Source organism: Dromiciops gliroides, chromosome X (genome assembly GCF_019393635.1).
Source record: "Dromiciops gliroides isolate mDroGli1 chromosome X, mDroGli1.pri, whole genome shotgun sequence".
Taxonomy (NCBI): Eukaryota; Metazoa; Chordata; class Mammalia; order Microbiotheria; family Microbiotheriidae; genus Dromiciops; species Dromiciops gliroides.
Window position 1 is genome coordinate 40,872,804 of NC_057867.1, and position 27,562 is coordinate 40,900,365.

The window sequence follows — 27,562 nt, forward strand, 5'->3', positions numbered from 1 at the left end:
CCCCCCTCCCCCGGGAAAGTCTTTGAAGGCCGGGGACTTCCTCTGCTACCTTCTCTGTGGTCTGGGCACAGGGCCTACATGGAGTAAGTGGCCAGTAAATGGCTGTCAATGAAGACCATAACAATGGATCTATTTGCTGTCAAACAAACAATCCATCAGCACCCCCTCATTCTCTGCTGCATCCAAATGGGGAGGGGGAGCCCCCCTTCCTAGAGGCCGGATCTGCAGAGGCCCCTGTGCTGCATTCTAATGAGAAGCTGGGAGCTGATTTAACTGCTCTCAGATATCGGATACTCCCAACACGCCAAGGCTAGCAAATTCCTGCCTCCTCTTGCTCCAATCCCTGTGGTCTTGCCTCGGCTGAAAGCACTTTCCTCTGTTCTCTCTCCACCTCACCTGCTCCCACTAGCCCCCACTCTCATCCCTAGCCTACTCACCCCCAGCCCTTCCCAGTGCTTCTCTCCGGCCTTCTGGATCATTAACAACGCCCCCCACTTCCATCTGCCATCTCATCCTCTTGCATTCCTTCTGGCCTCCTGTTCTCACCAAAGCCGGCCTTTTTCCAGAAGATGTCACATCACTATTGACCCTATCTCCAAGGCTGGCTGCTCCTTCTCTCACACCTCCAGGGCCCCAGAGGAGGAGCTGGTACACCCCCACCCTCTGCTGCCACCCTCAGACCTTCCCAAGGTCACCATTCTTCATTCTCCTTCAAAGTTCTGGCCCTTCTGTGAACTCATCTGGAGCCTTCTGCTCACCGACACTCCCTGGGGCACATTCCATCCTCCACAACCCCCTCTACCCTAGTCTTCCTTCCCATCAAGCACCTCGGACTTCCAGTTTTCCATCCTCCTCACCGCCAATGTCTTCCATGCCTAGTTGATGTCAGACCTACATTGGCATGGGCATACCTTAAACCAAGCCAGTTTTTGAGTCCTGGACCCCTTGGGCCCTCTAGTGACACTTATGGGCCCCTTCTCAAAATGTTTTTAAATGCATAAAATACATTGGATTCTGAATGAAACCATAGGTGGGTGAAAATAAGTCATTTTTCCTGTCCGAGTTCATGGACACCCTGAAATCCTGTATCCCAGGTTCAGGATTACTTAGCCCACCCCCAGTGACTTTGCCTCAAGTTATAGCTCCATAGACACTCTGAAGGCAGTAGCCATCATCACCCCAGGCTGTCAAAGGCAACTGATGGCCAGTGGAATGCTGGGCCTAGAGGCAGGGTTGTTGTGAGGGTCAGATGGGATACTCTATGTAAAGTGCCATGTAAACCTTTAAATGCTATGTAAATGCTACCTATCATATCATCTTCATCCTCTTCCTCTAGTCCAACCCCTTCATTTTACAAGGAGGGAAACTGAGGCCCAGTGAAGGAAGGGACTTAGCCAAGGTCACACAGACCTTTGATTTAGTCTCATGAGCTTTCTCTTGCCATCCCAAACTGGTCTATACATCAAATCTTGACTCCTTGCCTAACTTCAGCTATGGACTACTTAGAGTCTCAGTAAATCTTCCCTTTCTATCAGAAGTGCTAGATCTCCAAGTAGCTGACCTGATTTCAGGCCTGCTGCCTGCATGTCAGGCCCCAGGCTCAGACACTCTCCTGGCTGCTTGCAGCTTTCCCCTTTGGGCTTTGGGAGTTGCACAAATGACTCTGCATGTGCAGAGTGTGTTCTAGCAGAGGCACCTCCCCCCAGCTCCAGGCCATGCACAGGGAACCCAAAGGTGTCCCTCTCCCAGCAGCCTTTGAGGGGCTATTACAATCAGCTAAATGACCCCCCACTGCTTTGGAGCTTATTGACAGTAAGGATCTCTTCTTCCTAATTACTTGCTCTGTTGACATCTCAAACCCTGTTTATTTACCTTGCATCCAGCCTGGCTCTGGAGAGGGGAGAAAGGAGGAAATCTTTGGATAGCAGAAGCAGTATAATCTAGTATAGTATACAGCACAGTGGCAAGAACACTGAGCCAGGGCCCATGAGACCCAGCTTTAAGCCCCCAGCTCTGCCACTTTGCCACCAACCATCTCCCCTTGGGAGGGTGACAGTGAGATTCCATTGCAGTTCTCACCCATTTCCTCCCATAGATCCCCCCTCGAAGAGCCTTCCAACAAACTGAGTCCTTCCTCTGGCTTCTTGATATCCCCAGAGAACCAATGTATCAGCCAAGCCATTCATCTCTTCTTATCTGTAAAATGAGGGAGGGAAGAAATAAGCAGCCATACTGCGCACCAGGCACTGTGCCAAGCACCTGATAAACATTAACTCACTTGATCCACATTGGTAAATAAATATGTATATTTAATAACTCAAAGCATCCAGCATGTAGGTATAAAAAAGTATACTGAAAAAGAGCTCCTCTACTCTTTAAAAAATCCAATGGGGAGACCCCAAAACACATGTTCCATGTATTCAGGGGGATTTCTCCTAAAGTGAGTTATAAGTTATTATATATATGGTAAAAGAGAGGCAGTGTGACAGCATGGCTAAAGAGCTGCCCCTGGGGTCCTGCTTCTCATCTTTACTGCCTGTATGACACTGAGAGAGAACTCTAAGGTCTCAGTGCTGTAGGCCCAGAGGCCTCACACTCATATGCTCCCAAGTATTTGCCAAACCAGATTAAAGCATCATTGAGACCTATTGAGCAAAAGAAAATTTGAAAATACAATAAAGCATAGATAATGTTAATTTGTGCTTTTCTAAGTTGATCTGCTGCCTGAAATGTACAGCTAGTGGTCCCATTTCTATTTGAATTTGACACCACTGGTCTAGGTAACTCTCTAAGGCTGTAAGTTACTGGCTTATATTAGTAGAGGGAGATTCTCACTGTGTGATTTCTACAATGATGAAATCATAGGTCCAATAATATATGTGTGACAAAAAAAAAGTAATCAATGGGGGCAGCTAGGTGGCACAGTGGATAGAGCACCAACCCTAGATTCAGGAGGACCTGAGTTCAAATCTGGCCTCAGACACTAGACACTTACTAGCTGTGTGACCCTGGGCAAGTCACTTAATCCCAATCGCCTCACACACACAAAAAAAGCAATAATATGTCTGTCACGATCTATCCCACAGCCAGGTACCAAGGGTGGGCAAGATGAGATAGGATTGGGAGATTCATCCTGCTGTGTCTACGTGTGTGGGTGGGGACTCTTCCAGCCATAGCCATGTCTACACTGGGGTCACGCTCAGCCACATCCGCTTTTCTTCTCCCTCCAGATACTCCTCACTTTGGTTCTAGGGCCCAGTCCAATCACATGACTCTTCTTGAAAACAGTCTTCTGCCACTGTAGATGGGGATGGGCTGAGGGGCAGAGGGAGAGACTTTGGCAGCAAAGCAAGGAGGGCTCTTTGTCTATCCTCTGGCATCCAATGACTGGCTAACGTCCGAAGCCAGCAGCTAGGGGGAAACTAGCCCCACTGCCTGACCTAGAAGAGCCAGCCTCTGCTTCTTTTCTAATTAGGATAATTAACCTCCCTTGCTCACTTCTTCTCTTGCCATCCTGAAAGCTCAAATTAAAATGGGCCTAGGGGGCCTGCCAGGCTCAGGGGACCAGAAGTAGGTTGGAAGCCTTTTATCTGCATCCTGCAGCAGCCAGACCAATGCTGCAAAGTGACTTCTGCCTTGCTATGACCTTGGGGTGAGCTAGAGGGGGAGTTTTTTGATGCCCCATTTTATATAAGTAGCCCAACATCCATGCCATAGTGAAGAGGACACCAGACTGGGAGTCAGGAGACCTGGCCTTAATTCTAGGCTCAGCCCCTGGCTTACTGTGTGACCTTGGGCAAATTCTTCACCCTCTCCGGGCTCTAGTTTCTTCCCGGGAGGTTAGAACTAGAAATGAAGGGCTTAGAAGCAATGATTGCCATGACCCCTTCTGGCCTAACATTGTATGAGTCTCCCAGTAACGGCAATCCAAAGTCAGTCCAAGTACCAGCAATAGCCAACACTGGCCTACCTCCTTGCTACATACCCGATACCATGTTAGCTGCTGAGGACACAGCTGGAAATGGCACACGAAGCAAGTTTCAGTGGAAAAGGCAAGTGCTTTGGAGTCTGTGGCCCTGGGTTCCAATCTTGCCTCTGTTGCTTACTATTTATGTGACTTTGGAATTTCCCTCCCCGGACCTCAATTTCCGCGTATCTAAAATGGGGCAGTTGGACTAGGCAACTCCTGAGATCCCATCCAGCCCTAAATCTAGGACCCTATGGCTAAGTTCAGACAAGTAACTTGACTGTTCTGGGCCTCAGTTTCCTCCTCTATAAAATGAGAGGTTTGGATTAGGTGGTCTCAGAGTGCTCTGCCAGCTCTGGGTGGAGGCAGGAACCTATAACTTCAGTCTGGCAAGCAGCACTGATCTCCTAGGTTTAATAGATAGTCCAAGAGAAAATGGAGTTGATTTTAGTTGGTAGAATTTTACAAAGATTTGGAGAGAAATTGCCTTCCTGGGTTATCCCTAGAGCCAAACATTCCAGAAAAAAATAAATCAGAAAATTGAGCTCAAAGACAGTGTGACTGAAGGTAATGGATGGTGTCAGGGGGAGGGGGTGGGGAAATCTAGGTAGCCTTGTTCCAGAACAATCTATTCCAGAGTATATTTCCTATCCCTCACCCTCTTATTTCCCCTTACTCCCCTCCTCCTTTCCCCTACTCCTCTCCTCAAAGGTTTAAATGATGTGGGGGAGGGAGGGCAACCCCAGTTGCAAAGGGAAGAGGAAGCAAGGGGCCCTGGGTAACAGATACCAAACAACTGCATTTCCTCTGTCTTGTTCCTACCCAAGAGATAATGATAACAATGATAGAGTTCTTTAGGGTTTTGCATTATGTCATTCCATTTGATCAGAAGAGCCAGGAATCCATCAGGTTTGCTGTGTCTATGTCAGGGTAAGTCTCCATGCCCAGCATAGGCCTTGGAAGACACACACTGTTAGTTTGCTTCTATTTGGAAACAATTCCTGGCCTGCATTTGGTTCTCATGGCCTATTGAGGTTTTAAAGAGCCAGTTTTCGGTCAATGATTCATAAAGGTATTTTTCTTTGTTGGGGGTGGGGGTGGGTTTGGGAGGAGGAAGTGTTTAAAGGATGCTTCAGCCATGCAAGAAAGTCATCTCAGTGCCACATCAGCAACTGGGGGGGGGGGGCAAATGATACAACAGGATTAGATGTGAAAAGTCAGTTAGCAGCACTACAGCAAAGCATAGTGGGAAGATTGGAAGCAGTGCAGTATACTGGACCAAATGCTGGATTGGAAGCAAGGGACCTAGGGTCAAATCCTAGTTCTGCCAGGTAGTATCTGTGTGACTTTCGGACAAATCGCATCACCTTTCTGGCCCTCTATTTCCTCATCTGGATTAGAAGGCCTCTCGAACCTATCATAGTACAGCAGAAAGAGCACTGGCTTTGGATAGAGGACCTGGATTCAAATCTTGCCTTTGACACTTACTACCTGTGTGACCTTAAACAAAGTCCTTGTCCTCTCTGGGCCTCATTTTACTCATGCTTAAAATAAGGGAGTTGGCCTAGCTGGCCTCTGGGGTCCCTTCTGTTAACAAGTCAGTGTTCCTCCCTGGGCCTCAGTTTCCTCTTCCGATGGACCAAATTGCCTCTGAGGTCCCTTCTAGCTCTAGATCCATGATCCTATGATCCCTTCCTAATTTCAGCCCAATATATGATTTCAGCCTAAATTTATGATCATTGATTGCTGGACTGGGACTCACAAGACCTGGGTTCCCTTCTGCTGCATAATACCTATGTCATTTCCCCTCACTCTGAGACTCAATTTCCCCTTCTGCAAAATGTCCAAGATCCAATCCAACTATGAGGTATGATGATGCTGAACAAGATTCAGGCTAGAGCTCTGAGGGCAAAGTATAACCTTGCCAACTAATGGTCCCATTGGCTGAAACTACAAAGTCTAGGAAGGCACCTGAGGTTCCCAAAGTGGAAAAGATAATCCAGTTGCCATTTGACTTCTAATTTAGAGCTTAGTGGTCACCTGGGACCCTGAAGGGGTCAGGCTGGTCCAGATAGCCTGTACCTACTCATGGGCCATGTCTTGTTTGGAGTTTAAAGTCTCTCCTCACCTCCCTTCTTTCTCAGACAGCCACCTCTCTCTCCCAACAGTCCAATGAAGTGGCCTCATAAATACTAGCCTGGCTATCCCAGCTTTCATCCGTTGCCCGTAGACAGCCTCAGAATAAGAGAGAGGCTAGTGTCTCCTCCCACACACACCTGCTGACTACTGCTCTACACTCCCAGCTGCCCCCTAGATCAACTGCCCTGCCTTTCTTAGCATGGAAACTGCTTAGTGTGCTTCCTATCTACGGGAACCTTTCCCCCCTCAGAAACCTCTTTAGGTCTCTCTCTTCATGGGTACTCACTTCCTGGCCTCATGGTCCCTGATGTTAAGAGCTCCTGGCCCACTGAACTGTAGGTAATTTTGAGGCTTATTAGAGAGCCCCCGAAACAGGAGAAGGGATGAGGCTAGCCCATCTGAGTTCTGTGAAGGAATGTTGGGATGCAAAATCCCCATCAGATTCAGAAGCTATGAGCAGCCAGCAGAGAAGCATCTGTTCTCAGCACAGCAGCAAGGTCTTTGAGATAGACCACCACCCAGTGCCAGAAATGACTTGTTGGACGCTAAGAACTCTTTTCATTAGTCAGCATGCCAGACATCTAACTCACATCCCTAGATAGATCTGTACATGTTGTTTGGGGGGCAGCTAGGTGGCACTGCAGTGGATAAAGCACTGGCCCTGGATTCAGGAGGACCTGAGTTCAAATCTGACCTCAGACACTTGACACTTACTAGTTGTGTGACCCTGGGAAAGTCACTTAACCCTCACTGCTCTGCAGGAAAAAAAAAGAGAACAAATTTAATATACATGTTGTTTGGGATGGGGCTAAGAAGCCACAAGTTCCCCATCTAAAGAGTGAAGGGGTTGAACTAGACTATCTCTAAGGTCCCTTCTAGGTCTAGTATTCTATGCTCTAGGTTCTAAGGTTCCTTCCAGGGCTTCTATTCTGCCTTCTTTCTAGCTCAAATATTCTTTGCTCTAAGACTCCATGTCCAATGTGCTGCCTTCTGAGGTCCCTCCAAGTTCTGCCATTCTCTGTTTTAAAGTCCTTTCCAGCTCCAATGTTCTATGTTCTAAGTTTCCATTTAGCTCTGACATTTTCTGTTCTATATTCCAAGGTTCCTCCAAACTCTGATACTCTATGTTAGATAGCTAAGGTCCCCGGCATCTCCAATATTCTGTGTTGTTTCTCTGCTCTGATATTCATTGTTCTGTAAACATGAATCTTAGTAACTAATGACACCATTATTTTCCTTGGGTCAAGTATTTCCCAGGAGCACAAATTACTGGAATAAATGGTACTTGGGGATAGGGACTAAATATCATGGTACTGCCACAGGATCTAGTATTTCTTGGTACCAGTCCTGCTTCCAGAAACAATACATTCAGAACAAACCAAATCAGCTTCCCAGTAGACCATCTTCCCAACTGCTATAGATGGCCACTTCTATCAAATCCCTCACTCAGTGATCTGCACCGGTGATTAAGGTGACTGAAGGGACCAGATCAGCCAGGTCACAATCCATTCATTTCACACCTAGAGACCTGGCCACTGTCCAAGCGCAGCCTCATAACCCCATCACAACAGCTTAAAGTTACAGGAAATCAATGCCATATACACAATAGTTAACCAGTTCAATTTTATGATAACTTCTACCCTCAAATTCTTTGGCCCCTTGTCCTTGGATAATCCCTTTTGAACTCCTAACCCTGGATTAACCCCACCTTCCATGTTTTCTATTCCTACATTCATGCTACCAATCTCTGCTGGAGAAAGTCACATCGTTATATTGCCAGCGTCCACTACAAATTTATTATCTAATTTCAAGTGAGTCTTCACCGCTGCATGGCAACAGAACTATAACTAGCAATTTTGGTATCCAGGGACTCAGATAAGCAAAGCAAAATACTCCCCTGGATAAGCAATACAAAAGGTGCCCTCAGATCAACTTTTTAAGATAAATTCAGTTGCAGAAAGTGTGAAGGAGACCACAGAGAGACTCAAGACTGAGGTGAGAAAGATCACCAGGACATCAGAAAAGAAAGACAGCAGACATGACCCCCACAAACTGAGACTCTGGGACATCTTAAGGCCCAACCTCAGAGTAATCCTGACCTTTTCAGTCTTCCAATCAGTTGCCATGTTTCATCCTTTTTTACCTCTACCACACTGCTCCCATCTGCCATCTTCTTACTACTCACATAGCCACCACCCAGGTTCAGTCCTTTATCACTTCTCATCTGGACTATGTCACCAGCCTCCTGATTGGTCTCCATATCTCAAATCTCTCCCCTATCTACTCCTTCCTCCTCACATCTAACAAATTGATTTTCCTAAATGGCAGGTCTAACCATATCACTTCGCTTCTTAAAAAGCTTCAGGATCAAACATAACTCTCCCACCCTACCCAGTTTGGTATTTAAAGACTTTCATAATATGATTCTAACTTCCATTCCTAGACTAATTTCATGTTATTTCCTTCCCCCTCCATTTCAGCCATTTACCACCTCTGTGCCTTTGAAAGCCAGTTCTCCAAGCCTAGAATGAACTCCCTCCTTTCCTCTGCCTCTTGGGAACCCCAGAGCACTACTGTTCTCCCTGCCTCTAATCTCTCTCCTTAAGTCTCAGGTCTAGTTCAAGTCAAGCACCATCTCCTACACTAGGTCTTTGATGATCCCCCTGCTAATGGTCTCCTCCACCAACCAAAATTCTACTGTCTTTATTTGTATACACCTTGTTTTGACAGTGTCCATGTTGGGGTCATGAAAAAAAGTCAGCTGCTTGAAAAGCCAAATTGGCAAAATGGAAAAGGAGGTACATAAACTTTCTGAAGAAAATCATTGCTTAAGATTTAGGGTAGAGCAAACAGAAGCTAATGACTATGAGAAATCAAGACACAATAAAGCAAATCCAAAGAATAAAAAAATAAAGGACAATATGATATCTCTTTGGAAAAACAGCTGACCTGGAAAATTGATCCAGGAGAGATAATTTGAAAATCATTGGACTACCTGAAAACCATGATCAATGAAAGAGCTTAGACATCATCTTCCAGGAAATTGTCAGGGCCAATTGCCCTGATATTCTAGAAGCAGAAGGTAAAATAGAAATTGAAAGAATCCACAGATCACCTCCAGAAAGAGATCCCAAAAGGAAAATCTCCAGGAATATCATAGCCAAATTCCAGAGATCCCAGGTCAAGGAAAAAATATTGCAAGCAACTAGAAAAAAGGAATTCAAATACTGTGGAGCTACAGTCAGGATAACACAAGATCTAGCAGCTTCTACATTAAAGGACCAGAGGGCATGGAATATGATATTCCAGAGGGCAAAGGAACTGGAATTACAACCAAAAATGACCTACCAAGCAAAACTGATTATAATCTTTCAGGGGGAAAAATGGGACTTTAATGAAAAAGAGGACTTTCAGACAGTGTCCATGTTGGATGTCTCCTGTAGACCACCCCAGCAGAATGGAATCTCTTTAATGTTAGAGACTCTCAATTTTGTCTCTGTATTTCCAGTGCCTACCACAGCACTGGGACACATAATTAGGTACTTAATGAATGTTTGGGGAATTGAATTGAATGGAAGGAAACATTCTTTCTGTGGCTTAGATTTGAGCTCTAGAGTTTCTTAAGCTGTTAGTATTGGAAGGGACCCCAGAGGTCATCCAGTGTAAGCTATACCAAAGCAAAATGCTAGCCATGAAATCCCCAATCATTGTTAATTCAGTCTCCACTTGAAAACTTCTGTTCCTGGGGACCTTATTACCTGCTGAGGCACTTGGGGATGGTTCTCATTATTGGGAAGTTTCTCCTTACATCAAGCTTCTTTGCATCTTCCACCCATCATTTTTTGTTTTGCCCTCTGGAGCTAAGAACACTATGGTAGAGTAGATAGGCTTAGAGTCAGAAAGACCCAGGTTCAAATCCTACCTTCAACACTTAGACCCCAAGCAAGCCACTTAATTTTTTTTCTTCATCTCTAAATGAGGGAGTCAAACTCAATAGCCTCTAAGGGCCTGTCTCGCTCTAAATCTATGGTGCTGTGATCCTAAGCCTATTCCCTTTTCCCCATGACAGCTGTCACATCCTCGATAGGGGGCCAACTCTTAGGCCCATCTTCTCTCTGCTTACAGATGGGCAGAGGGGGAGTGACTTGCCCAAGGCCACACAGTGAATCACTGGCAGAGTCAAAGATAGACTCCAGGCTACCAGATTCACACCCTTGTGCCACTCCACCAGAGCTTCCTCCCTTCTAGGGGGAGCCTTCCTTCAAAGCCCAAGGAGCTTTCTGATGTCATGGGTGCACTCATGATGGCCAGAGATGATGCATTCTGTTTTGAAAGTTGTCACAACAAAAGTAGGTGGAGAAAATTCTCTTTTTGCTTTCTTCCTATGGTAACTCCAGCATCCTTACAGCTTTTTTTGGTGGGGCAATGAGGGTTAAATGACTTGCCCAGGGTCACACTGCTAGTAAGTGTCAAGTGTCTGATGTGTGATTTAAACTAAGGTCCTCCTGAATCCAGAGCCAGTGCTTTATCCACTGTGCCACCTAGCTGTGCCCCTATCCTTTTATCTTTTTTTCTTCTCCTGATTGTATTCTTCATGTGAAAGAGCTAACCTTAAAGACCAATCATCTTTGGTTTCAGGGCTGCCCCCTTAGATGGGTATTTGCAGAACTGAACTGAGCTAAGCCAAGTGCTGCCCACAGATGGGAAGGCTCCCCTAAGAAGATCCTGGAGCATCTGATTATGTCGTTTCCATCTGAAATATAAACATGTTTTATGGCCTAAAGGGATTGTCAAACAGTGTTTGGAAACACACTGGGAAATTTAAGGCAGCTTTCAAAATTGGCCAACGTGACAATACCAAGCAGCCGGGTTTGGGTTTTGTTTTTTGGTTTTTCCATCCTGCATGCAGGGAGCAACTGAGGTCATTGGCCCGCCAAGGAAGTTATGGATTAAGTCGATAATTCCCTGGTTTCCTGCCACCCACCTTCCCTGCACTTACTTGCAGTCCCATTGCACCAACATCCTGGAAAGTTTGCTGGCACCTTTGGCACCTTGCCTTCCTCTCACCAGCCTGGGAGGAACGAATTGCAAGCCAAGAGCAGACATTTGGTTAGATCCCACTGCTAGGCACTTGGCCTGAGTAAGCATGGATCATAGGTTCCTGGCTCTAGAGCTGGAAGGAACCTTGGAGAGCATCTAGTACAGCCCTCTAATTTTACAGAGGAGGAAACTGAGGCCCAGGGGAGGGAAGGGACTTGTCCAGAGTCACAAAGGTAGGAAGTGTCAGGATTAGTATTTGAGCGCAAGTCCTCTGACTCCAAATCCAGCACCCTTCCTCCTAAATCACATCGCTTTTGAGGTATTGGTCCCTCCATTAAGTCTATCATTGTGCTTAACGATCAGCCGGTTCTTTTTTTTTTTTGCTTTTTTCTTTTTTTTTTTTTTTTAGTGAGGCAATTGGGGTTAAGTGACTTGCCCAGGGTCACACAGCTAGTAAGTATCTGAGGCCGGATTTGAACTCAGGTACTCCTGACTCCAGGGCCGGTGCTCTATCCACTGTGCCACCTAGCTGCCCCAATCAACCAGTTCTAAGATTCCTAATGAGAATGCCCCCAGCCAGAGCTACCGTGTTTGCCTGGCCTTGGCACTTTAGTGGGACCAGCTAAGTCAACCCAACAAACCTTTTACCTCAACCTTTGGCAGCTCCAAGGATCTCTCCCTCCATGCCTGAGCCAACATTCCAGGCTTAGGGGAGGCTCTTAGCCATAACCAGCTGGCACACCAGAGCATGGCAATCGAGGGCAGGGAGATATGTGGGGAAATGGGGGGGGGCTTGGACTAGCTTACCTTAAGTCCCTTCCAGCTCTGAAGCTATGAGCCTCCCCCTCCATCTCTACCTGTTGACACACCTCTCTTCCTTCTAGATCCCAGCCAGGTGCCAACTCCTCAGTGGGCCCTCCCCCCAACTAGAACCAATCCCTCCTCCCCTTGGGTTTTTCCGATGCATAATCACTGTAGTATAACTAATAGTGTGTTTGTTTTTATATATGTGAGGGGCAGCATGGTGGAGTGAACAGAGTCAGGAAAGCTGGGCTCAAGTCCCACCTCTCACATTTACCAGCTTTGTGACCCTGAGCAAGTCACAACATCTCAAACCAGTTTCCTTAACTGTAAATTGGGAGCAGGTAGGTGGCACAGTGGATAGAGCACTGGCCCTGGATTCAGGAGGACCTGAGTTCAAATCCTGCCTCAGACACTTAACAATTACTAGCTGTGTGACCCTGGGCAAGTCACTTAACCCCAATTGCCTCACTAAAAAAACAAAACAAAACTGTAAATTGGCGGTAATGATAACTGCAGTGCCTTCTTCACAGGGCTATCTAATGCTCAAAAGATATATACATCCATATTATATATATATATATATATATATATATATATATATAGAGAGAGAGAGAGAGAGAGAGAGAGAGAGAGAGAGAGAGAGAGAAGGAGAGCACCTTGCATACTTTAAGGAGCTAGAGAAATGTCACCTATTTTATGTCCTATGCTTCCCACTAGATTATAAGCTCCTTGAGAACAGAGACTGTCCTCTTTGATCTTGGCAGCCTCAGTAGCCATTTGCCCATCATACTGTTTAATGAACTTGCTACTGGCTGTTAGGAAGCAGGGAAACATCTTTGAATTATTTTTCCAGTATCAGGGACACATGGTTATGGATCCATTCCCTCTCCCCCCCCAAAAAAAAGATCCCCTTTCTCCCATTATAAATACATCCAATAGGGAAAGCCATTGCCCAGAAGAGAATCAAGGACTGTTATATGAAGAGGTCAGGTGATATAAGTTGGTGGAGAGCTTTGAATGCCTCCTTCACTTGATAGGCCACAGGGAGTCCCCGACAATTGACAATTTCTGAGCAGACAACTGAGATGGCAGGACCCAATCTTTACATAGATCTTTCTGAGGGGAAAACTCCTCTGCTGCCCTTAGGACTTCCTGATGTGTTCCTCAGTGCCCTCCTCCAGTCTCCTTTCCCAGAGCCTATCTTCAATATTCCTTCTGACAGCCTTCTGATAGCATCAGGATCAAGAGACCATGCCATTCTTGGCAGGGAAGAGAGGCAAAGTAAAGCCCAGACCTGCACAGCTGAACCACCAAGGCCTATTTACCCTCTGTCCTGGCTCCCAGTATCGGTGACTGGGAGCCAGGCTTCCTCCCTCTTCCTTTGTCCCCTTGGGAAGTCCATGCCCCCTCTATCTTCCTCAAGACCCAAGGCACAACCCTAAGAAAATGATAAGAGCCAAGGAGTCTCTCTACAGCCCTTCCAAACTGGGAATAAAGAATTCCAATTCCTTTGCCTGACATTTAATATCTTCCCTTATCTGACTCTAATTTTATCTCACACTTCTACCCTCAACACCCTCTATGCTCCAGCCAAGCTGTTCCCACCCACCCTGTACTTTCCCACCTCCTTACCTTTATTCAAGCTATTTCCTGTGTCTAGAATGCCATCCCTCCCCCTCTTCATCTATTTTTACCCAACCTTTGAAGCCTTCTCCCCTGAGCCATCCTCTGTCATCAGGGAAACTTGCCCCTCGCACCTCCCTGCTGCACCCACATTTTCACAAGAATTTCCACCAAAATCTCATTTACAATATCCTTAACAAATGACCACCTCCCCAGGAATCCAACTCCACTGTGGGACGCTCTCGTTGTCATTGAAACTTCCTGACATCAAGCCAAATAGACCTCATCACTTTGTAGCCCACTGGGGCCAAGAAGAGTCTTTTCTCTCTTCCTTCAAAAACTGGGAGATAGCTCTCATGTCTCCCCTAAGCCTTCTCTCCAAGATAAATATCCCCATTTCCCTTCGATGGATCTTCATCTGGATGGTCCAGAGCATGAGTTCCTTTTCATGAAGAACCTATATGTAGGGGGCGGCTAGGTGGTGCAGTGGATAAAGCACCGGCCCTGGATTCAGGAGTACCTGAGTTCAAATCCAGCCTCAGACACTTGACACTTACTAGCTGTGTGACCCTGGGCAAGTCACTTAACCCCCTTGCCCCACAAAAAAAAAGAACCTATATGTTTCTGCCTACTCACGTGTTCATTACAGCCATGGGCTGAGTGAAGAGGTAGTATGGTACAGTGGGAAGGTCATGGGGCTTGAAGTCAGATGGGCCTAGTGGTGACCTCATGGAACTTCCTCCCTTCAGCTTTCTTGTCTGTAAAATGAGGGGAGGCAACTGAATGACTTCCAAGGTCCCCTCCAGTTCTAAATCGATTTGCCTATGAGTTCCAATCAGTACTGGTCCATTGATCACAGGGAAGGCCAGGGGAAAGAATATGGCAAGCTTAATTGGCCCTACCAAAGGGAAACTCTCAAACATACATCTGGCTCCAGGGGGCCAGTTTGCTGGCCTTCTGGTTCCTTTGGAATGATCAAGACTGGGAGAGGAAAAATGGCTCTTGACCAATACCTGGAGACTAGCAGAGGCTTCTACCACATATGTAAGTGGTTGCATTTACATCATGTCTCATAATTACAAAGAATTTTCCATCTTAGATAATAATAACTCCTATTTCTAGGTCACTTTACAGTTTGCAAAACTCTTTCTTTACAACTGTCCTGAGGAAGTAAGTGCTGTTATTTTATCCCCATCTTCCAGATGAAGAAACTGAAGCTCAGAGAGAAAAAGTAACTTGCCCATAGTCACACAGCCAGTGGGTCTCAGAAGATTCCAAGTCTGGTGCTCTTTCTGGCTTCCTACAACTAGGCTCCCCTGCCTGCCAGGATCACCTCTGCCCTTGAAAGACAGTTACCTAAGGATTCTGTCCCAGAAATCCATGATGCATTGACTCATTTCCAGTGGATTAACTAGGCAGTCATGCCTCCTACTGGCCCATGGAGGTGACCCCAATTTGTAGAAAGCTTTGCCAGTGAGGCGTGGACTTGGACTCAGTAAGCCTTGAGTTCAAATTCCATCCCAAATATTTACTTAAAAGTTGTATGATTGGGGGCAGTTAGGTGGCACAGTGGATAAAATTCGGGCCCTGGATTCAGGAGGACCTGAGTTTAAATCCAGCCTCAGACACTTGACACTTACTGGCTGTGTGACCCTGGGCAAGTCACTTAACCCTCATTGTCCTGAAAAAAAAGGGAAAAAAAAGTTGTATGATCCTGGGCAAGTCACTTGACTTCTCCATGCCTCCATTTCCTCATCTGTAAAATGAAGGACTTAGACTTGGTAGCCTCTAAGATCTTTTCCAGCCCTTAGTCTATGAGCCTCTCTGGGCCTCAGTTTCCCCCTCTGTAAAATGAGGAGTTTGGACTAGATGGCCTCTAAATTCCTCCCCATTCTAAATCTGTGGATATAAGAATAACACTGGACATCTTGCACACACATTCAAGTCACAGCCCCTGACACTTCCTGAGTGGCCTTAGGCAAGTCACTTTCCCCCTCTGATCCTCAGTTTCCCCCTTCAAAAGATATATATGGTCACACTTGCACTGCCTACATCACAACCTGGTTGTGACTTTGGAAAACTTAAAGTCACTAGATAATATGGGGCTCATCTCATTATTAATAAAGATGAGAACAATAAATTAGCTGATGGCATCTATAAAATGATGCAATATTACCCAGAGCCTCTGGGGCAGGAGCCCTGCCAGCTCAGGCAGCCAAGCCAGGCCGCCCAAATTCAACAGGTGCACTAAGGGATTCTCAGCAAACATGTTGGAATCTCCATCCCAGGTGTTCTTGGTTTCTTCAATTGTAAGGCTCACTGGGAGTGGATCAGAAAGCTTGCTGTTCTCTCACACTGAACAAATCTACTCCAGATGGTCTAAATCGCCTTTCATCTCACAACGCAAAGCCAAGAGCCTCTCTCTCAACAAAGCTGACCTATCTGTTGGTATATCTTGGCTTAACTTGCTGCAGAGAGAGTGGAATTGCACAGTTCAGCAGCCAGGAGATAGAGGTTGAAAGAGCCTCAGTTTCTCCATCTGTCCAGTGGGTTAAGAGGCAGTGAGGAGAGAAGGATGATTATGGATGAATAAGCACTTATTTAGTACCTACTAGTGCCAAGATCTATGGTCACCCATTAGAACTTCATAACATAAGCATTCGGCATTAATTCATTTGCCCCTCTGTGTGCAGCCCACTGTGGGATCAGTGAGCAAGCAAAACACCCTCCTCTTCACCATGTTTCCTCTTTGCTCTTTTGTCTTGGTTAACTCTCCATAGATCCAGTATCCTCATGAGATCAAATTCCTTAACAAACACATGCTCCATAGATTTAGCCCCAGAAAGAACCTTAGAATCCATCTAATCCAAACCCCCTCCCAATTGTCCAGAGGACAGATACTAAGGTGCAGAGAGATGCAATGACTTGTCCAAGATCATGCATGGGATCCTAGATTTAGAACTGGCAGGGCCCTTTGGGGTCATCTAGTGTAATCCCCTTATTTTACACATGGTGAAACTCAGGCTCAAGAACTTCCCTAAGGTCATATAAGTAGAAATGAGAAAAGCAGCAATCTGAACCCAGCTCCTTTAACTGCCAATCTAACATTCTCTCCACTAGACCATACTGCCTCTATTTCTAGTTCATCAAATTAAACAATGCCTCTTCATAGAATTCTTAAAATTAAGCTTCCCTGTAAGCAGACAGAAAAGCCAAATAGCATATGAGGCTTTTTGTCTTTCTCTTTTGGTCCATCCCTTATGGCTTCATCAGTATGAAGTGTGGAACTTCCAGTGTGGTAACTGCCTCCACCAATACAGAGCAGCAATGAGTCCATAATTTGTCATCCTAAGAGTTGCCAGGTGAACAGCTAATATATATTTGAGGCAGATTTGAATTTGAACCCTGATCCCCTTGACTCTAAGGTTGATACACCATATATACTGTGTCAGAATACCTCCCAAGTGGGTTTGCTAATGTCTTGTCTTTATTTTAGACGCTTCTCAGTGAAGATCCCTTACCCAATCCCACACAATATATGATCATAATCCTTTTTTTAAAACCCTATTTTGCCTAAGAGGTCATTAAGCTATCCTAACAGTAAGATTTTCCATACACGGCTTGGGGAGAAAGCTCTCCCCTGTAAACCTACACTTGGAACCTATTTTTATACCTGGGGCCTAGTAAGTATGATTTCAGAGTCACCAAGGAGTACCCAAAGCTCCTCTGCCAGCCTTTACGGGTTTATCATCATCATCACCACCACCACCACCACAATTATCATCATTACATACAGTCTTTTACAGCTCTAAGATTCTATTGCAATACCCTCACATCCTCTATCTGTCAGGGTCCCATGAGCTCTAACATAGTCACACCCAAGAGAATAGGGAAGGGCTCAGAAGGTGTTACTGACCTTGTGAAAAAGTCATTATCTCCCAGTCCTTGGTGTATTCTGCTGCCCAAGACCTCCATGGGTTCACAGCACATCCTAATCTGCAAGATTTTCCCCAGCATCACCCAAGACAAAAGTAACACGAGTTCAGAGGTCAAGGTCACACAGGTGGACAACCTCTCTGGGGTTATACCGCTATAACACACTCAGGTCTCCCCTGGCCCCTTTGCTCTTTCTCTTCTTCCAAAATATCCTCAAATTGCAATGGGAGAATCAATCTAACACCACCCCAGATGCCTGTGCTCTCTTTGCTTTGAGTTGTAGCCCACCCCAGGCATCCAATGAGAGAGACTGGTATACTTAGCACTATTAGCAGCAGCTTCTGCCTTCCTCCCCAGAATTCTACTTCCCTACCTTCCCCACTGTGCTAACTTATTATATCTTCCTAAATCTCAGATTCCAGATCACTGGGCAGATTTTCCATATTCCCTATTGACCTCTGATTTGGTCCCTTCTTCCTCACTCTGATAGTACCAAAAGTTGTTTCCTCGGTCCACACCCCACATGCTACAGAAATGTTCCATCTTAAAAAAAAAAAGAAATGTTCCATCTAGAAAAACTGTCATTCCAGTCTTGAGAACATTTTGTGGAATAGTGGGAAAGCACTGGCTCTGGATTTTGAGAACTTGGGTTCAAATCCTGTCTTTGATACCTTCTGGACTTCAGTTTTCTCATCTGTAAAATGGGAAAAGGGTGGGACTAGATGATCTCTCAAGTCCCTCCCAGCTCTAGATTTATGATCCTATGTGTGGCATGTGTGTGGGCAAGACTCCCATGGTGACAATATCTCTCTCAGACACAGGCCTGGAGCTGGGGGCAGGAAACAATTTTGATTTGTAACTATGGATCCCCCATGGATGCTTGTGGCCACTAATATAAGCAGCCTTGGTGCTGTGTGACTGGAATATATCAAGTGGAAAGGAAGGAGGCTCACAGGATATCTGAGAAAAAAGGGCCACCCCCAACCTGATTTCTCAGAGAAGAAAAATAAAGCCCCAAGAGAAGTGACTTACTCAGGTAGTAGCTGTACTAGGTCTTCTCGTTGCTCAAAATCAATTCTTTCCACTGCACTACTGACTGCCTCTAGCAGAGAGCTGGAATGATCACGAGCCAAAGGAAGTAAATGATGCCCAGCTCTGCTTTCCTACGATTCTTCATTAGGAACCTCCATATGTCAATATCCCCAGTGGCAACTCTTCAGCTCATTCAGCTCCCTTTGGTTTTTCAGCTGCTTTGTGGTTTTGTTGTGGTTATTCTTTTTTTTTTTTTTGCAGGGCAGTGAGGGTTAAGTGACTTGCCCAGGGTCACATAGCTACTAAGTGTCCCATGTCTGAGGTCGGATTTGAACTCAGGTCCTCCTGAATTCAGGGCCAGTGCTTTATCCACTGCAGCTCCACCTAGATGCCCCCCCCCCCGTGGTTATTCTTTAAATGCATGCCATAGAAGGAACCATCCCAACTTCTGTGGGATTGATCACATCCTCTTTACCCTCATTCCCTGGACTGCTTTGGGGCTCTGGAAGAGCATCTGTATGTATGTGGTCCCAGGATTCCTCTCATATTCAGTCCAGACTCTTTCTCCAGGCATTGCCACCCTCCATGGCCTGGCCTTAACCTGCCTAGAAGCAAAGCATCTGGGTCCAAATCCTTCCTCTGACATTCACTATTTGTGTGACCTTAGGCAAGTCATTTCACTTTCCTGGGACTCATGTTTCTTCTCTGTAAAATGAAGGGGTTAAACTGCTTTCTTCCAACTCTGTCTAGGACCATGTGACTTTTTGCAGCCTTATATCCCACTCTTCTCCAACACATGCTCTAGGCTCCAGCCTCCCAGGGATTCTCCCTGCCCTTCTTCACTCTGGCCTGGGGCGCATACCCATCCCCTCCCAGAATTGTGGCTCTTCCCACCCCATCCTTCATGGCCCCACTTGAATACAATCGCAGCCATAAAACATTTTTGCCATCTCACCCAGTTCTTTCTGTCTCTTATGTTCTTGTGCTCATTTTCTATGCTAGTTATTGGCACATGTGATTTGTTCCTCCTAATAGAGTCAGCTCCTGGAGGGCAGGGGCTATATCTTCTAAGAATTCTAAGAGCTTACATTTCTCTGGGGTTTTAAGCTTTAGAATGCATTCTGCCTCATAATAGCCCAGCAAAGTACCTAGGGAAAAGTTTGGGGTTTTTTTTAATTCAAAACCTGTGATTTTTTTCGGGGGGGGTGGGGACAGGGGAGGGAGGGACTCCCAGTATGGAAACTCTTTCCATCAGTACAAGTGTGAAGGTGGACAACTTATATGCCATCTTCACCTTCTGGTCTTAGACAGTTGCCTAAGGCATTGAGAGGAAATGGGATATTTCCCCATTTTAGAGATCATATAGTCAAGGAATATCAATTAAGCATCTGATACATGCCAGACTGTGGGGGCAGTAAGGACACAAAGACCAAAATGAAACAATCCTTCTCATCAATAAAACAACAAACATTTCTGAAGCACCTACTCTGTGCCAGGCACCATAATCTGTCAAGGGAGACAACATTCATTATATGGGCAAGTGTGTATTTATATACAGATTCAATATATACAGAATAAATACAAGGTAGTTCAGGAGGGAGGGCTTGAGCAGTTGGGAGGATTATGGGAGCTGGGAGCATTTGTGTGGAAGGTGGCACTTGAGCTGCCCTTGAAGGAAGAAAGGAATTCATGTGGCAGAGGTGAGGAGGGAGGGCATTCCAAGCATGAGGTACAGCCAGTGCAAAGGCCCAGAGATGGGAGATGGAGAGTCCTATGTGAGGAATGAGGATGCTGACACCAGATGGGAGAATTGACTTTCCCAGGGTCACACAGGGCAGCAGAATCTGAAGTCCTTAGAACCCTCCCAACTCCAGGTCCAGTGCCCTGTCTCTTGCTCATCACTCTGTGTGTCTGCTGTCCTTGCATCTTCCACATGCCCAGCACAGGGCCCTACATAGAATAAGGCCTTAATAAATGGAGGTCTTCAGGGTATTTTAATTCAATTGCCCTTTGCCTAATGGAACAATCAGAAAATAGGGATGGTCTTGTGGTCTTTCTATTGAACCAAGCCCCAAATCATCCAGAGACCACCAGAGGCAGTGACATATTGGTCAACAGTAGCTAGTCACAAGCATGTGCTCAGGGAAACCTCAAGGAAGAGGTCTGATAATGAGCTTGACTTCCCCCAACGTCCAAGCCTTGAGTTCAGCCCTCAAACCAGCTGCCTGTGCTCCACGCTGATACAGCACAAAGCCAGTCCTTCATCCATCCATAGGCAGAGCTGGGAAGAACCTTAGAGGCCATTTCCCAGAGAAAAACTGAGGCTTAGAGAGAGAAAAGGACATGATCCAGTTCTACGGCTTCATTGCCTCTCCCCTGTATTAACGGTTGTCAATCAATCAACAAGCTCTTATTAAACACTTAGCATGAGCCTTCCCCACCAGTGCTTGGCCCTGAAACACAATCTCTGCCTTCAAGGAGTTTTCATTCTAATGGTAGAGACAATAGAAATAAACGTAGAATAAAAATACAATAAATAATTTAAGACACTTGACAACAACTGAAATATAATAATAATAACAGTAGTAATATTTCCTGGGCTGCAGTGACCAATGAATTTATCAGCCAGGGGTCACCCTCGATGTTGTGAGCTAGTCTGTTCCTGGGACAGCAGACCCAGTTGGTCCAAGGATAGGGCTTAGACTTGGACTTGAAGCCTTTCCAGTATATCCTCAGAGCCTTTGAGTATCCTGGGACACCCCCATGTCACAATGAGGCAGCTAAGGCAGGCACCATGCAGGAAACATGTCTTCAGAAAGAAAGGTGGGCCAGTTATTCAACAAGAGCCTTAATATGCCATAAGGAGATGGGGCATTCTCCAATCCATGGGCACTCCTTTCGTTTCCAGTCTCATTCTGCTCCCTGAGTCCATCACCTCTCTTTGGTCTTCTGGAATCTTCATGGGTCACTGCATGCATGGATAAGAGATCTCAGGTCTTTGAAAGTTGTGATTTTTTCCCAATATTGTTAGTATAGAAATAGCTCTCCTGGATCTGCTCGCTTCACTCTGTGGCAGGTCATAGCATCTTCCTATTCCCTTCACACACAATAACATTCCATCACATTGATATCCCTTAACTTTTTTTTCTTTTCCTTTTTTTTTTTTGCAGGCAATGGGGGTTAAGTGACTTGCCCAGGGTCACACAGCTAGTAAGTGTCAAGTGTCTGAGGCCGGATTTGAACTCAGGTCCTCCTGAATCCAGGGCCAGTGCTTTAACCACTGTGCCATCTAGCTTCTCCGATATCCCATAACTAATGGAGCCATTTCCCCCATTGATGGGCATCCCTTTCCTTTCCAGTTCTTCACCACTATAAAAAGAGTTGCTATAGACATTTTGGTACATAGGGGTCCTTTTCTTCTTTCTTTGATCTCTTCCTGTCACTGAGTCGAAGTCTAGTTACTTTTGAGGCATTGCTCCAAAGTGCTTTCCAGAATGGTTCCGCTACAGTAAGGTGCCTGTTGTTAACCCCTTGAACACTGCTCCTTTCCCCTTTTGTCCATTTTGCCCATGTGTGTTCCCCTCAGAGGAGTAAAACAAAGTACAAAGCATGGGGGCAGCTAGGTGTTGCAGTGAATAAAGCACCGGCCCTGGATTCAGGAGGACCTGAGTTCAAATCCGGCCTCAGACACTTGACATTTACTATCTGTGTGACCCTGGGCAAGTCACTTAACCCCTATTGTCCTGCCCCCCCCAAAAAAAAACAAAGTACAAAGCAGGTTAAGAACCAAGGAGATTTGAGTTCTTGGAACAGATTAACATAGAATGTCAGAGTTCAAAGGGCCCTAAGGCTTCTCTAGTTTTACCCTCCCTCTCATTATACAAAAGAGGAAACTGAGGCACAGGATTTTATGACTAGGATCATAAAACATCACTTTATTATGGACATAGATGATCATACAATATCAAAGCCAGGACAGCCCTCTGATCATCTAGTCCAACCCCCTTATTCTACTAAGGAGGAGAATGAGGCAGAGGAAGGTGCAAGGGACTTGGGCAGTGTCACACAGCTAGTTACCAGCAGAACTGAGACTAGAACCCAGGCCTCTAGACTCATCGTCTGGGGCTCTTTTGACTGCATATTGGTACCCAAACAGAGTCTAGATGCTCATCTATCAGGGATGCTGCTGGAGAGATACCCATGCTGTGCCAAATGATCTCTGAAGTCCTGGTGCCAGTGTTAAAAATTCAGTATTGAATTTTCTGGGGAAGAAGTCAAATTTCTTTGGAAGCAGAATGAAACAGTGGCTCAGGGTCCTGAATTTCAATGCCTCCTCTCAAGTCAGACTTCTCGGGTGACCTCGGGCAAGTAACTTTACCTCTTAGGCCTTCAGTCCTTTCCTATATAAGATGAGGAGATTGGTTAAATAGCCCTTGGGAGGTGAAACAGGTAGTAAGTAAGCAGCAGAGACAGATGAGAACCCATATCCTCCCTCTCCATCTCCCTCCCCAGTGCTGTCTGCACTGTACCATGCTGTCCCTAATTCCTGATTCTGATGGTGTGACTCGCTTAGGAAAGAGTTTTAAACATTTCCATCTCTTCCTTTCTATGCCGACCGTATAAACCCATTCTTTGACCTGTATATGCCCAGTAAAGCTGAGCAGGCCTGTGGGAAAATGTAAATAAGAGAAATAAATATGTGTGGATGGTTGATACAGAGCAAAGATGAACATTTCAGAGTTAGGTAATTGACTCTGATGTGTGATTTTGAGCTCTGGTACTGAAATTGCTCATTTGGAAATCACCCAGTACTTGGGTCTCATTTGTGATGTGCATCTCTGCATGCCCAGCATACAATCACAACATGAGGGCCATCTGAGTCACCACTGTGTTGCCATCTCCTCAAGTAGGCACTCCAATCGTTGGGCCCGTTGTCTTTGGATCAGCAGTCAGTATTGTCAACCAGAGTGAGGCCCAGAGAGCTGGCTAACAGCCTGACTCTTATCGAAGAGTAATGGTATCCTCCCTCCACGCTCGTCCTCTGGGGCAGAGCATGTTTGGAGGTAGAAGGAAACGAAATATAGAACAGAAACTGAGCTGTCATGTACCTTAGAACATGTAGCACAACATGTCTGGGCTCTAAGGGACCTTAGAACAAAGAATATTGAAAAGGGAAATGAACTTTGAACACAGACTGAACTGGATGGGACCTTGGAACATAAAATTTTTTATCTAAAAGGGTCCCTACAACACCAAATACAGACTGGCAGGGGCTAAAATGGACCATGGAGCACAGAATAGAGAATGTCAGAGCTGAGAGAGACTTCACAGCATAGAACACAGACCAGCAGAACCGGCAGGCCTCGGAGAACATAAGACCCAGTTTAATGATTTCAGTGTCTTATTAATATACTGATACATGATCACTTCATGCCAGGAACAAAAATATTTATGGGATTTCATTCTTGACCTCAAACTAACAGAAAACCATTCCCATCCCACTTTAGACCATCCAAACACTCTCCTCTTCTCCATTCCATCCTGGGTAGATCTAGAATACAGTAGAGTGAAGTCGCAAGTAGTTATTGGGTCTTGACAAAGCAGATATGAATTAATGCAAAATCAATAAAGAATTCCCAGTACAGGTAAGTGAGAAGAGACAGTGACTAAGCAGGTGACTTAATATCAATGAATCAATTCTGTTCCTAGACTATTTATTTAGGCTTATAGTGTGTACAAATTTTGTGTCTCTGTATGTATACATGATCTCATCTTGTATGCAAAGCCATGGAATAATAGGGTTAGCTACAGTTATTTTCAGTTCTGAAAGGACTGAAAGACTCCAGGAAGATTAAGACCATATTTAAAGAGGACTTGCTAACGCTGAGGCTATGTCTAGAACCTCAGCAATCCAGGCCAATAAAAAGTGTATAATTTAAGCAAAATCATGGTATGCAGGACTGCCTACGTTGACTAGATAATTAGATCATTTCATCGCTTTAGGAATAATAACTTAAAAATGGAAACAAGATTTTAATAAGTAACTTTGAATACCAGTAAAATAAAACATAATTCTCTTTATAACAAATATATATATAATGTCAGTGTTTTGGCTGACATGAATTAAAGATCCTTTATCATAAAATATATGATTTTTAAACTTTATTCAAAGTGAATTTATAATTCTTCAGACCTCCCTACATATACATAACAATTAGCAAATATTAAACCATGTGGATAGTTTTATCATTCTTTATTTGTAGTTTATAGAAATGGTACACACATCTAATGTATGTCTATTCCTCAACTTATTAGTTACAGTGTACACTGCAATAAAATATGAATTATATGCCTGGTGAATGTTCATTCATACATGCAAGATGGCAGCTAATGCTCTCTAACTACCAAATTTGTCAACTTAAAAACAAGATGGAAGTGCTTTTGCCTGGACTATTCAAGAATAAGATAGCGGTCATGCCTAGTGTCCAGAGACTTTCAACAGGCTCACAAATGAATTCAATGGCCTGTCTGTCTCTGAAGATAATGATCCCCTGGCAAAGATTCCTAAAGTTCAGTGAATGGTTGCCATGTCCACAGATGCCTAAATAAGAGGTGTTTTAATTTAAATAATTACCACGTTTTTTCTTCTCCTCTAGGATTCTCAATCCTCCAGGCAATTATGGAGGCTGCTGTGCAAAACAATTGGCAAGTGACAGCAAGGTCTGTGGGAAACATCAAGGATGTGCAGGAATTCCGCCGAATCATTGAGGAAATGGACAGGCGTCAGGAGAAGCGATACTTGATTGACTGTGAAGTCGAGAGGATCAACACGATCCTGGAACAGGTACAACTGTGGCTCATTCATTGTGTAGCCAGTCCCCCAGACCATCCCCCTAGAACATTTCCCACATCTACAAAGAAATGGCATGCCCAATAGATTCAATGACCCGATGGGCCCATTCTTCTAAATCCTTACTACCTCACTCTACCACCCCCCAATGTGAAGTCTGTTTGGCAGTGGCAAACTCTGGATTAATGCCGCTTCAGCCGGAGACAGCCATTGTTCATAGGCAACTGACCTTTCCAAGGTCATTTCTCTTCCAGACATACTTTGCTGTAGAGGGTGCTTTCATACTCAGGGAAATGAAGAAGAGAGAAAAAGAAATGATAACTTAATTCCATTAGGGTGGGAAGTGAAGTGAGGTGAGATGAGATGAAGTGAATTTGTTTCCAGAGCATGGCCCCAGGACTATGGGATCTATTGATCTCTCAGAGCATTCCTTGTCTTAATCTGACTTCTGGTGGGAATGAGTGTTTACCTTTTCCTCTATTGCACACTCTGTGTTCTCAGCAAAGTGACCTGCTAGCTGTTCCCTAAACTTGGAATTCCATCTCTAGCCTCCAGGTCATTTCATAGGCTTCCCCTCATGCCTGGAATGCATGCCTTCTCATCTTTATCACAAGGTTCAGCTCAGGTACCACCTTTTCCTCCTCCTGAAATCACTCTGTATCTATTTTGTGCTGATTTTATATTTCATTCTCTCTGGGCATGGAGGAATAGCACCCCCTCCGTTTCTCCTGCTCCCCCCATGCCATAGAACATAAGCCCTGGGAGCAGCTAGGTGGCGCAGTGGATAGAGCACCAGCCCTGGATTCAGGAGTACCTGAGTTCAAATCCGGCCTCAGAAACTTGACACTTACTAGCTGTGACCCTGGGCAAGTCACTTAACCCCCATTGCCTCACAAAATAACCCCCCAAAAAACAAAAAAAGAACAGAAACCCTTAGGGTCAGGGATTATATCCTCTTTGTTTTAGGAGCCCCATACAATTGGAGTTTAATGAATGCTACTTGGATTGAATTGAGTTAAGAAGTCAAATTGAAACTCAGGATTTGGCAGAACAGTCTCATGTTTCTAATACATTGTGGGGTTTGTTTTTTCCTTGGAATTGCCAAAACAATTTCTAAAATAAGAGGGTATCATAAAATAAGAGAGGAAAATAGCCACTCATTTCCATAGTACTTTAAGGTTTACAAAGCACTTTCCTCATGACAAGTAGTATGATTGCTGGGTTTGAATTTCTTAAATATCAAATGAGGGGGTGGACTAAATGGCTTATGAGGTCCTGGCCAGCTCTCTACAATCCTATGATTTTACAGAGGGGGAAACTGAGGCTCCCAGAAAGGAAATGACTTGCCCAAGGTCACATAGCCAGACAGTATCTGAAGCAAGATTTGAACCCTGGCTCTCAGGCAGTATTCAGGGCTCCAAAGTGTGAGTTAAATGGCAGTGAAAGATGAAGTCAAAGCTGCCCTTCAGAGGACCCCAGATTTCAGAGTGTGCATTAATTCTGAAACCTGGGCGAGCATTCCAGAGAATCTATGCCCGGAGAGCAGGCCAATAAGCCTCCCTTCACTCACCAAACAGACGATTACAGTTCCAGATGAAAAGTCCAATTGAACTGTGCCGAAGCTAGCACTGCTTGCTCGCCCAGTTCTGAATACACCGTCTGTCCATCCTGCCAGGACCACAACCGGAAGGGACACATTCCCACCGCAGTTCCGTTCCCCAGAGCCAGCCAGTCCAAAGGGCTCCAGGCCTAGAGCCCGGTCGAGTGTGAGCAGGCCCTGAGAGAGCAGCTGGATGACCATGGCCAGAAGCCCTGGGGAGTTGGGGATGAGGATGGGCCCCTGCAATGTGGTCCCTTTGCTAGGCTGGCAGGGGCCCCCCGATCGGGCCAAGTAGCCCACTTTCTGAGGCACCCCCAAACTGAAGATCAGAGGCTCTAGAGCTGGAAGAGCATAGAGTCTGCAGCCAGAGGATCCGGGTTCAAATTCTACCTCTGATATTTACTACCTGTGGGGACTCTGGGCCACAGTTTGCTCCTTTACAGAATGAGGAGGTCGGAATAGCTGACCTCTGCGGTGCCTTCATCTAAGACCTTATGGGTGATTTAGGGTTAGTCCCTTCCCCTCTGTGGGCCTCAGTTTCCTCCTCTGTAAAATGAGGGGGTTAGAGCTC

General features: G+C 45.4%; 1 protein-coding gene across 4 annotated transcripts in view; it reads left to right on the forward strand.

The window, feature by feature from the left end:
- The window catches only part of GRIA3 (glutamate ionotropic receptor AMPA type subunit 3), a 283,993-nt gene that overhangs the window by 116,898 nt on the left and 139,533 nt on the right, over positions 1-27,562 (forward strand). For all 4 annotated transcript variants that reach the window (XR_006354013.1, XM_043974889.1, XM_043974891.1 and 1 more), the window contains exon 4: positions 25,198-25,385. Coding sequence is in view for 3 of the 4 variants with exons in the window: in XM_043974889.1 (XP_043830824.1) it covers positions 25,198-25,385 (188 nt within the window). In the remaining variant the exon portion in view is untranslated. The remainder of the gene's footprint in view (positions 1-25,197; positions 25,386-27,562) is intronic.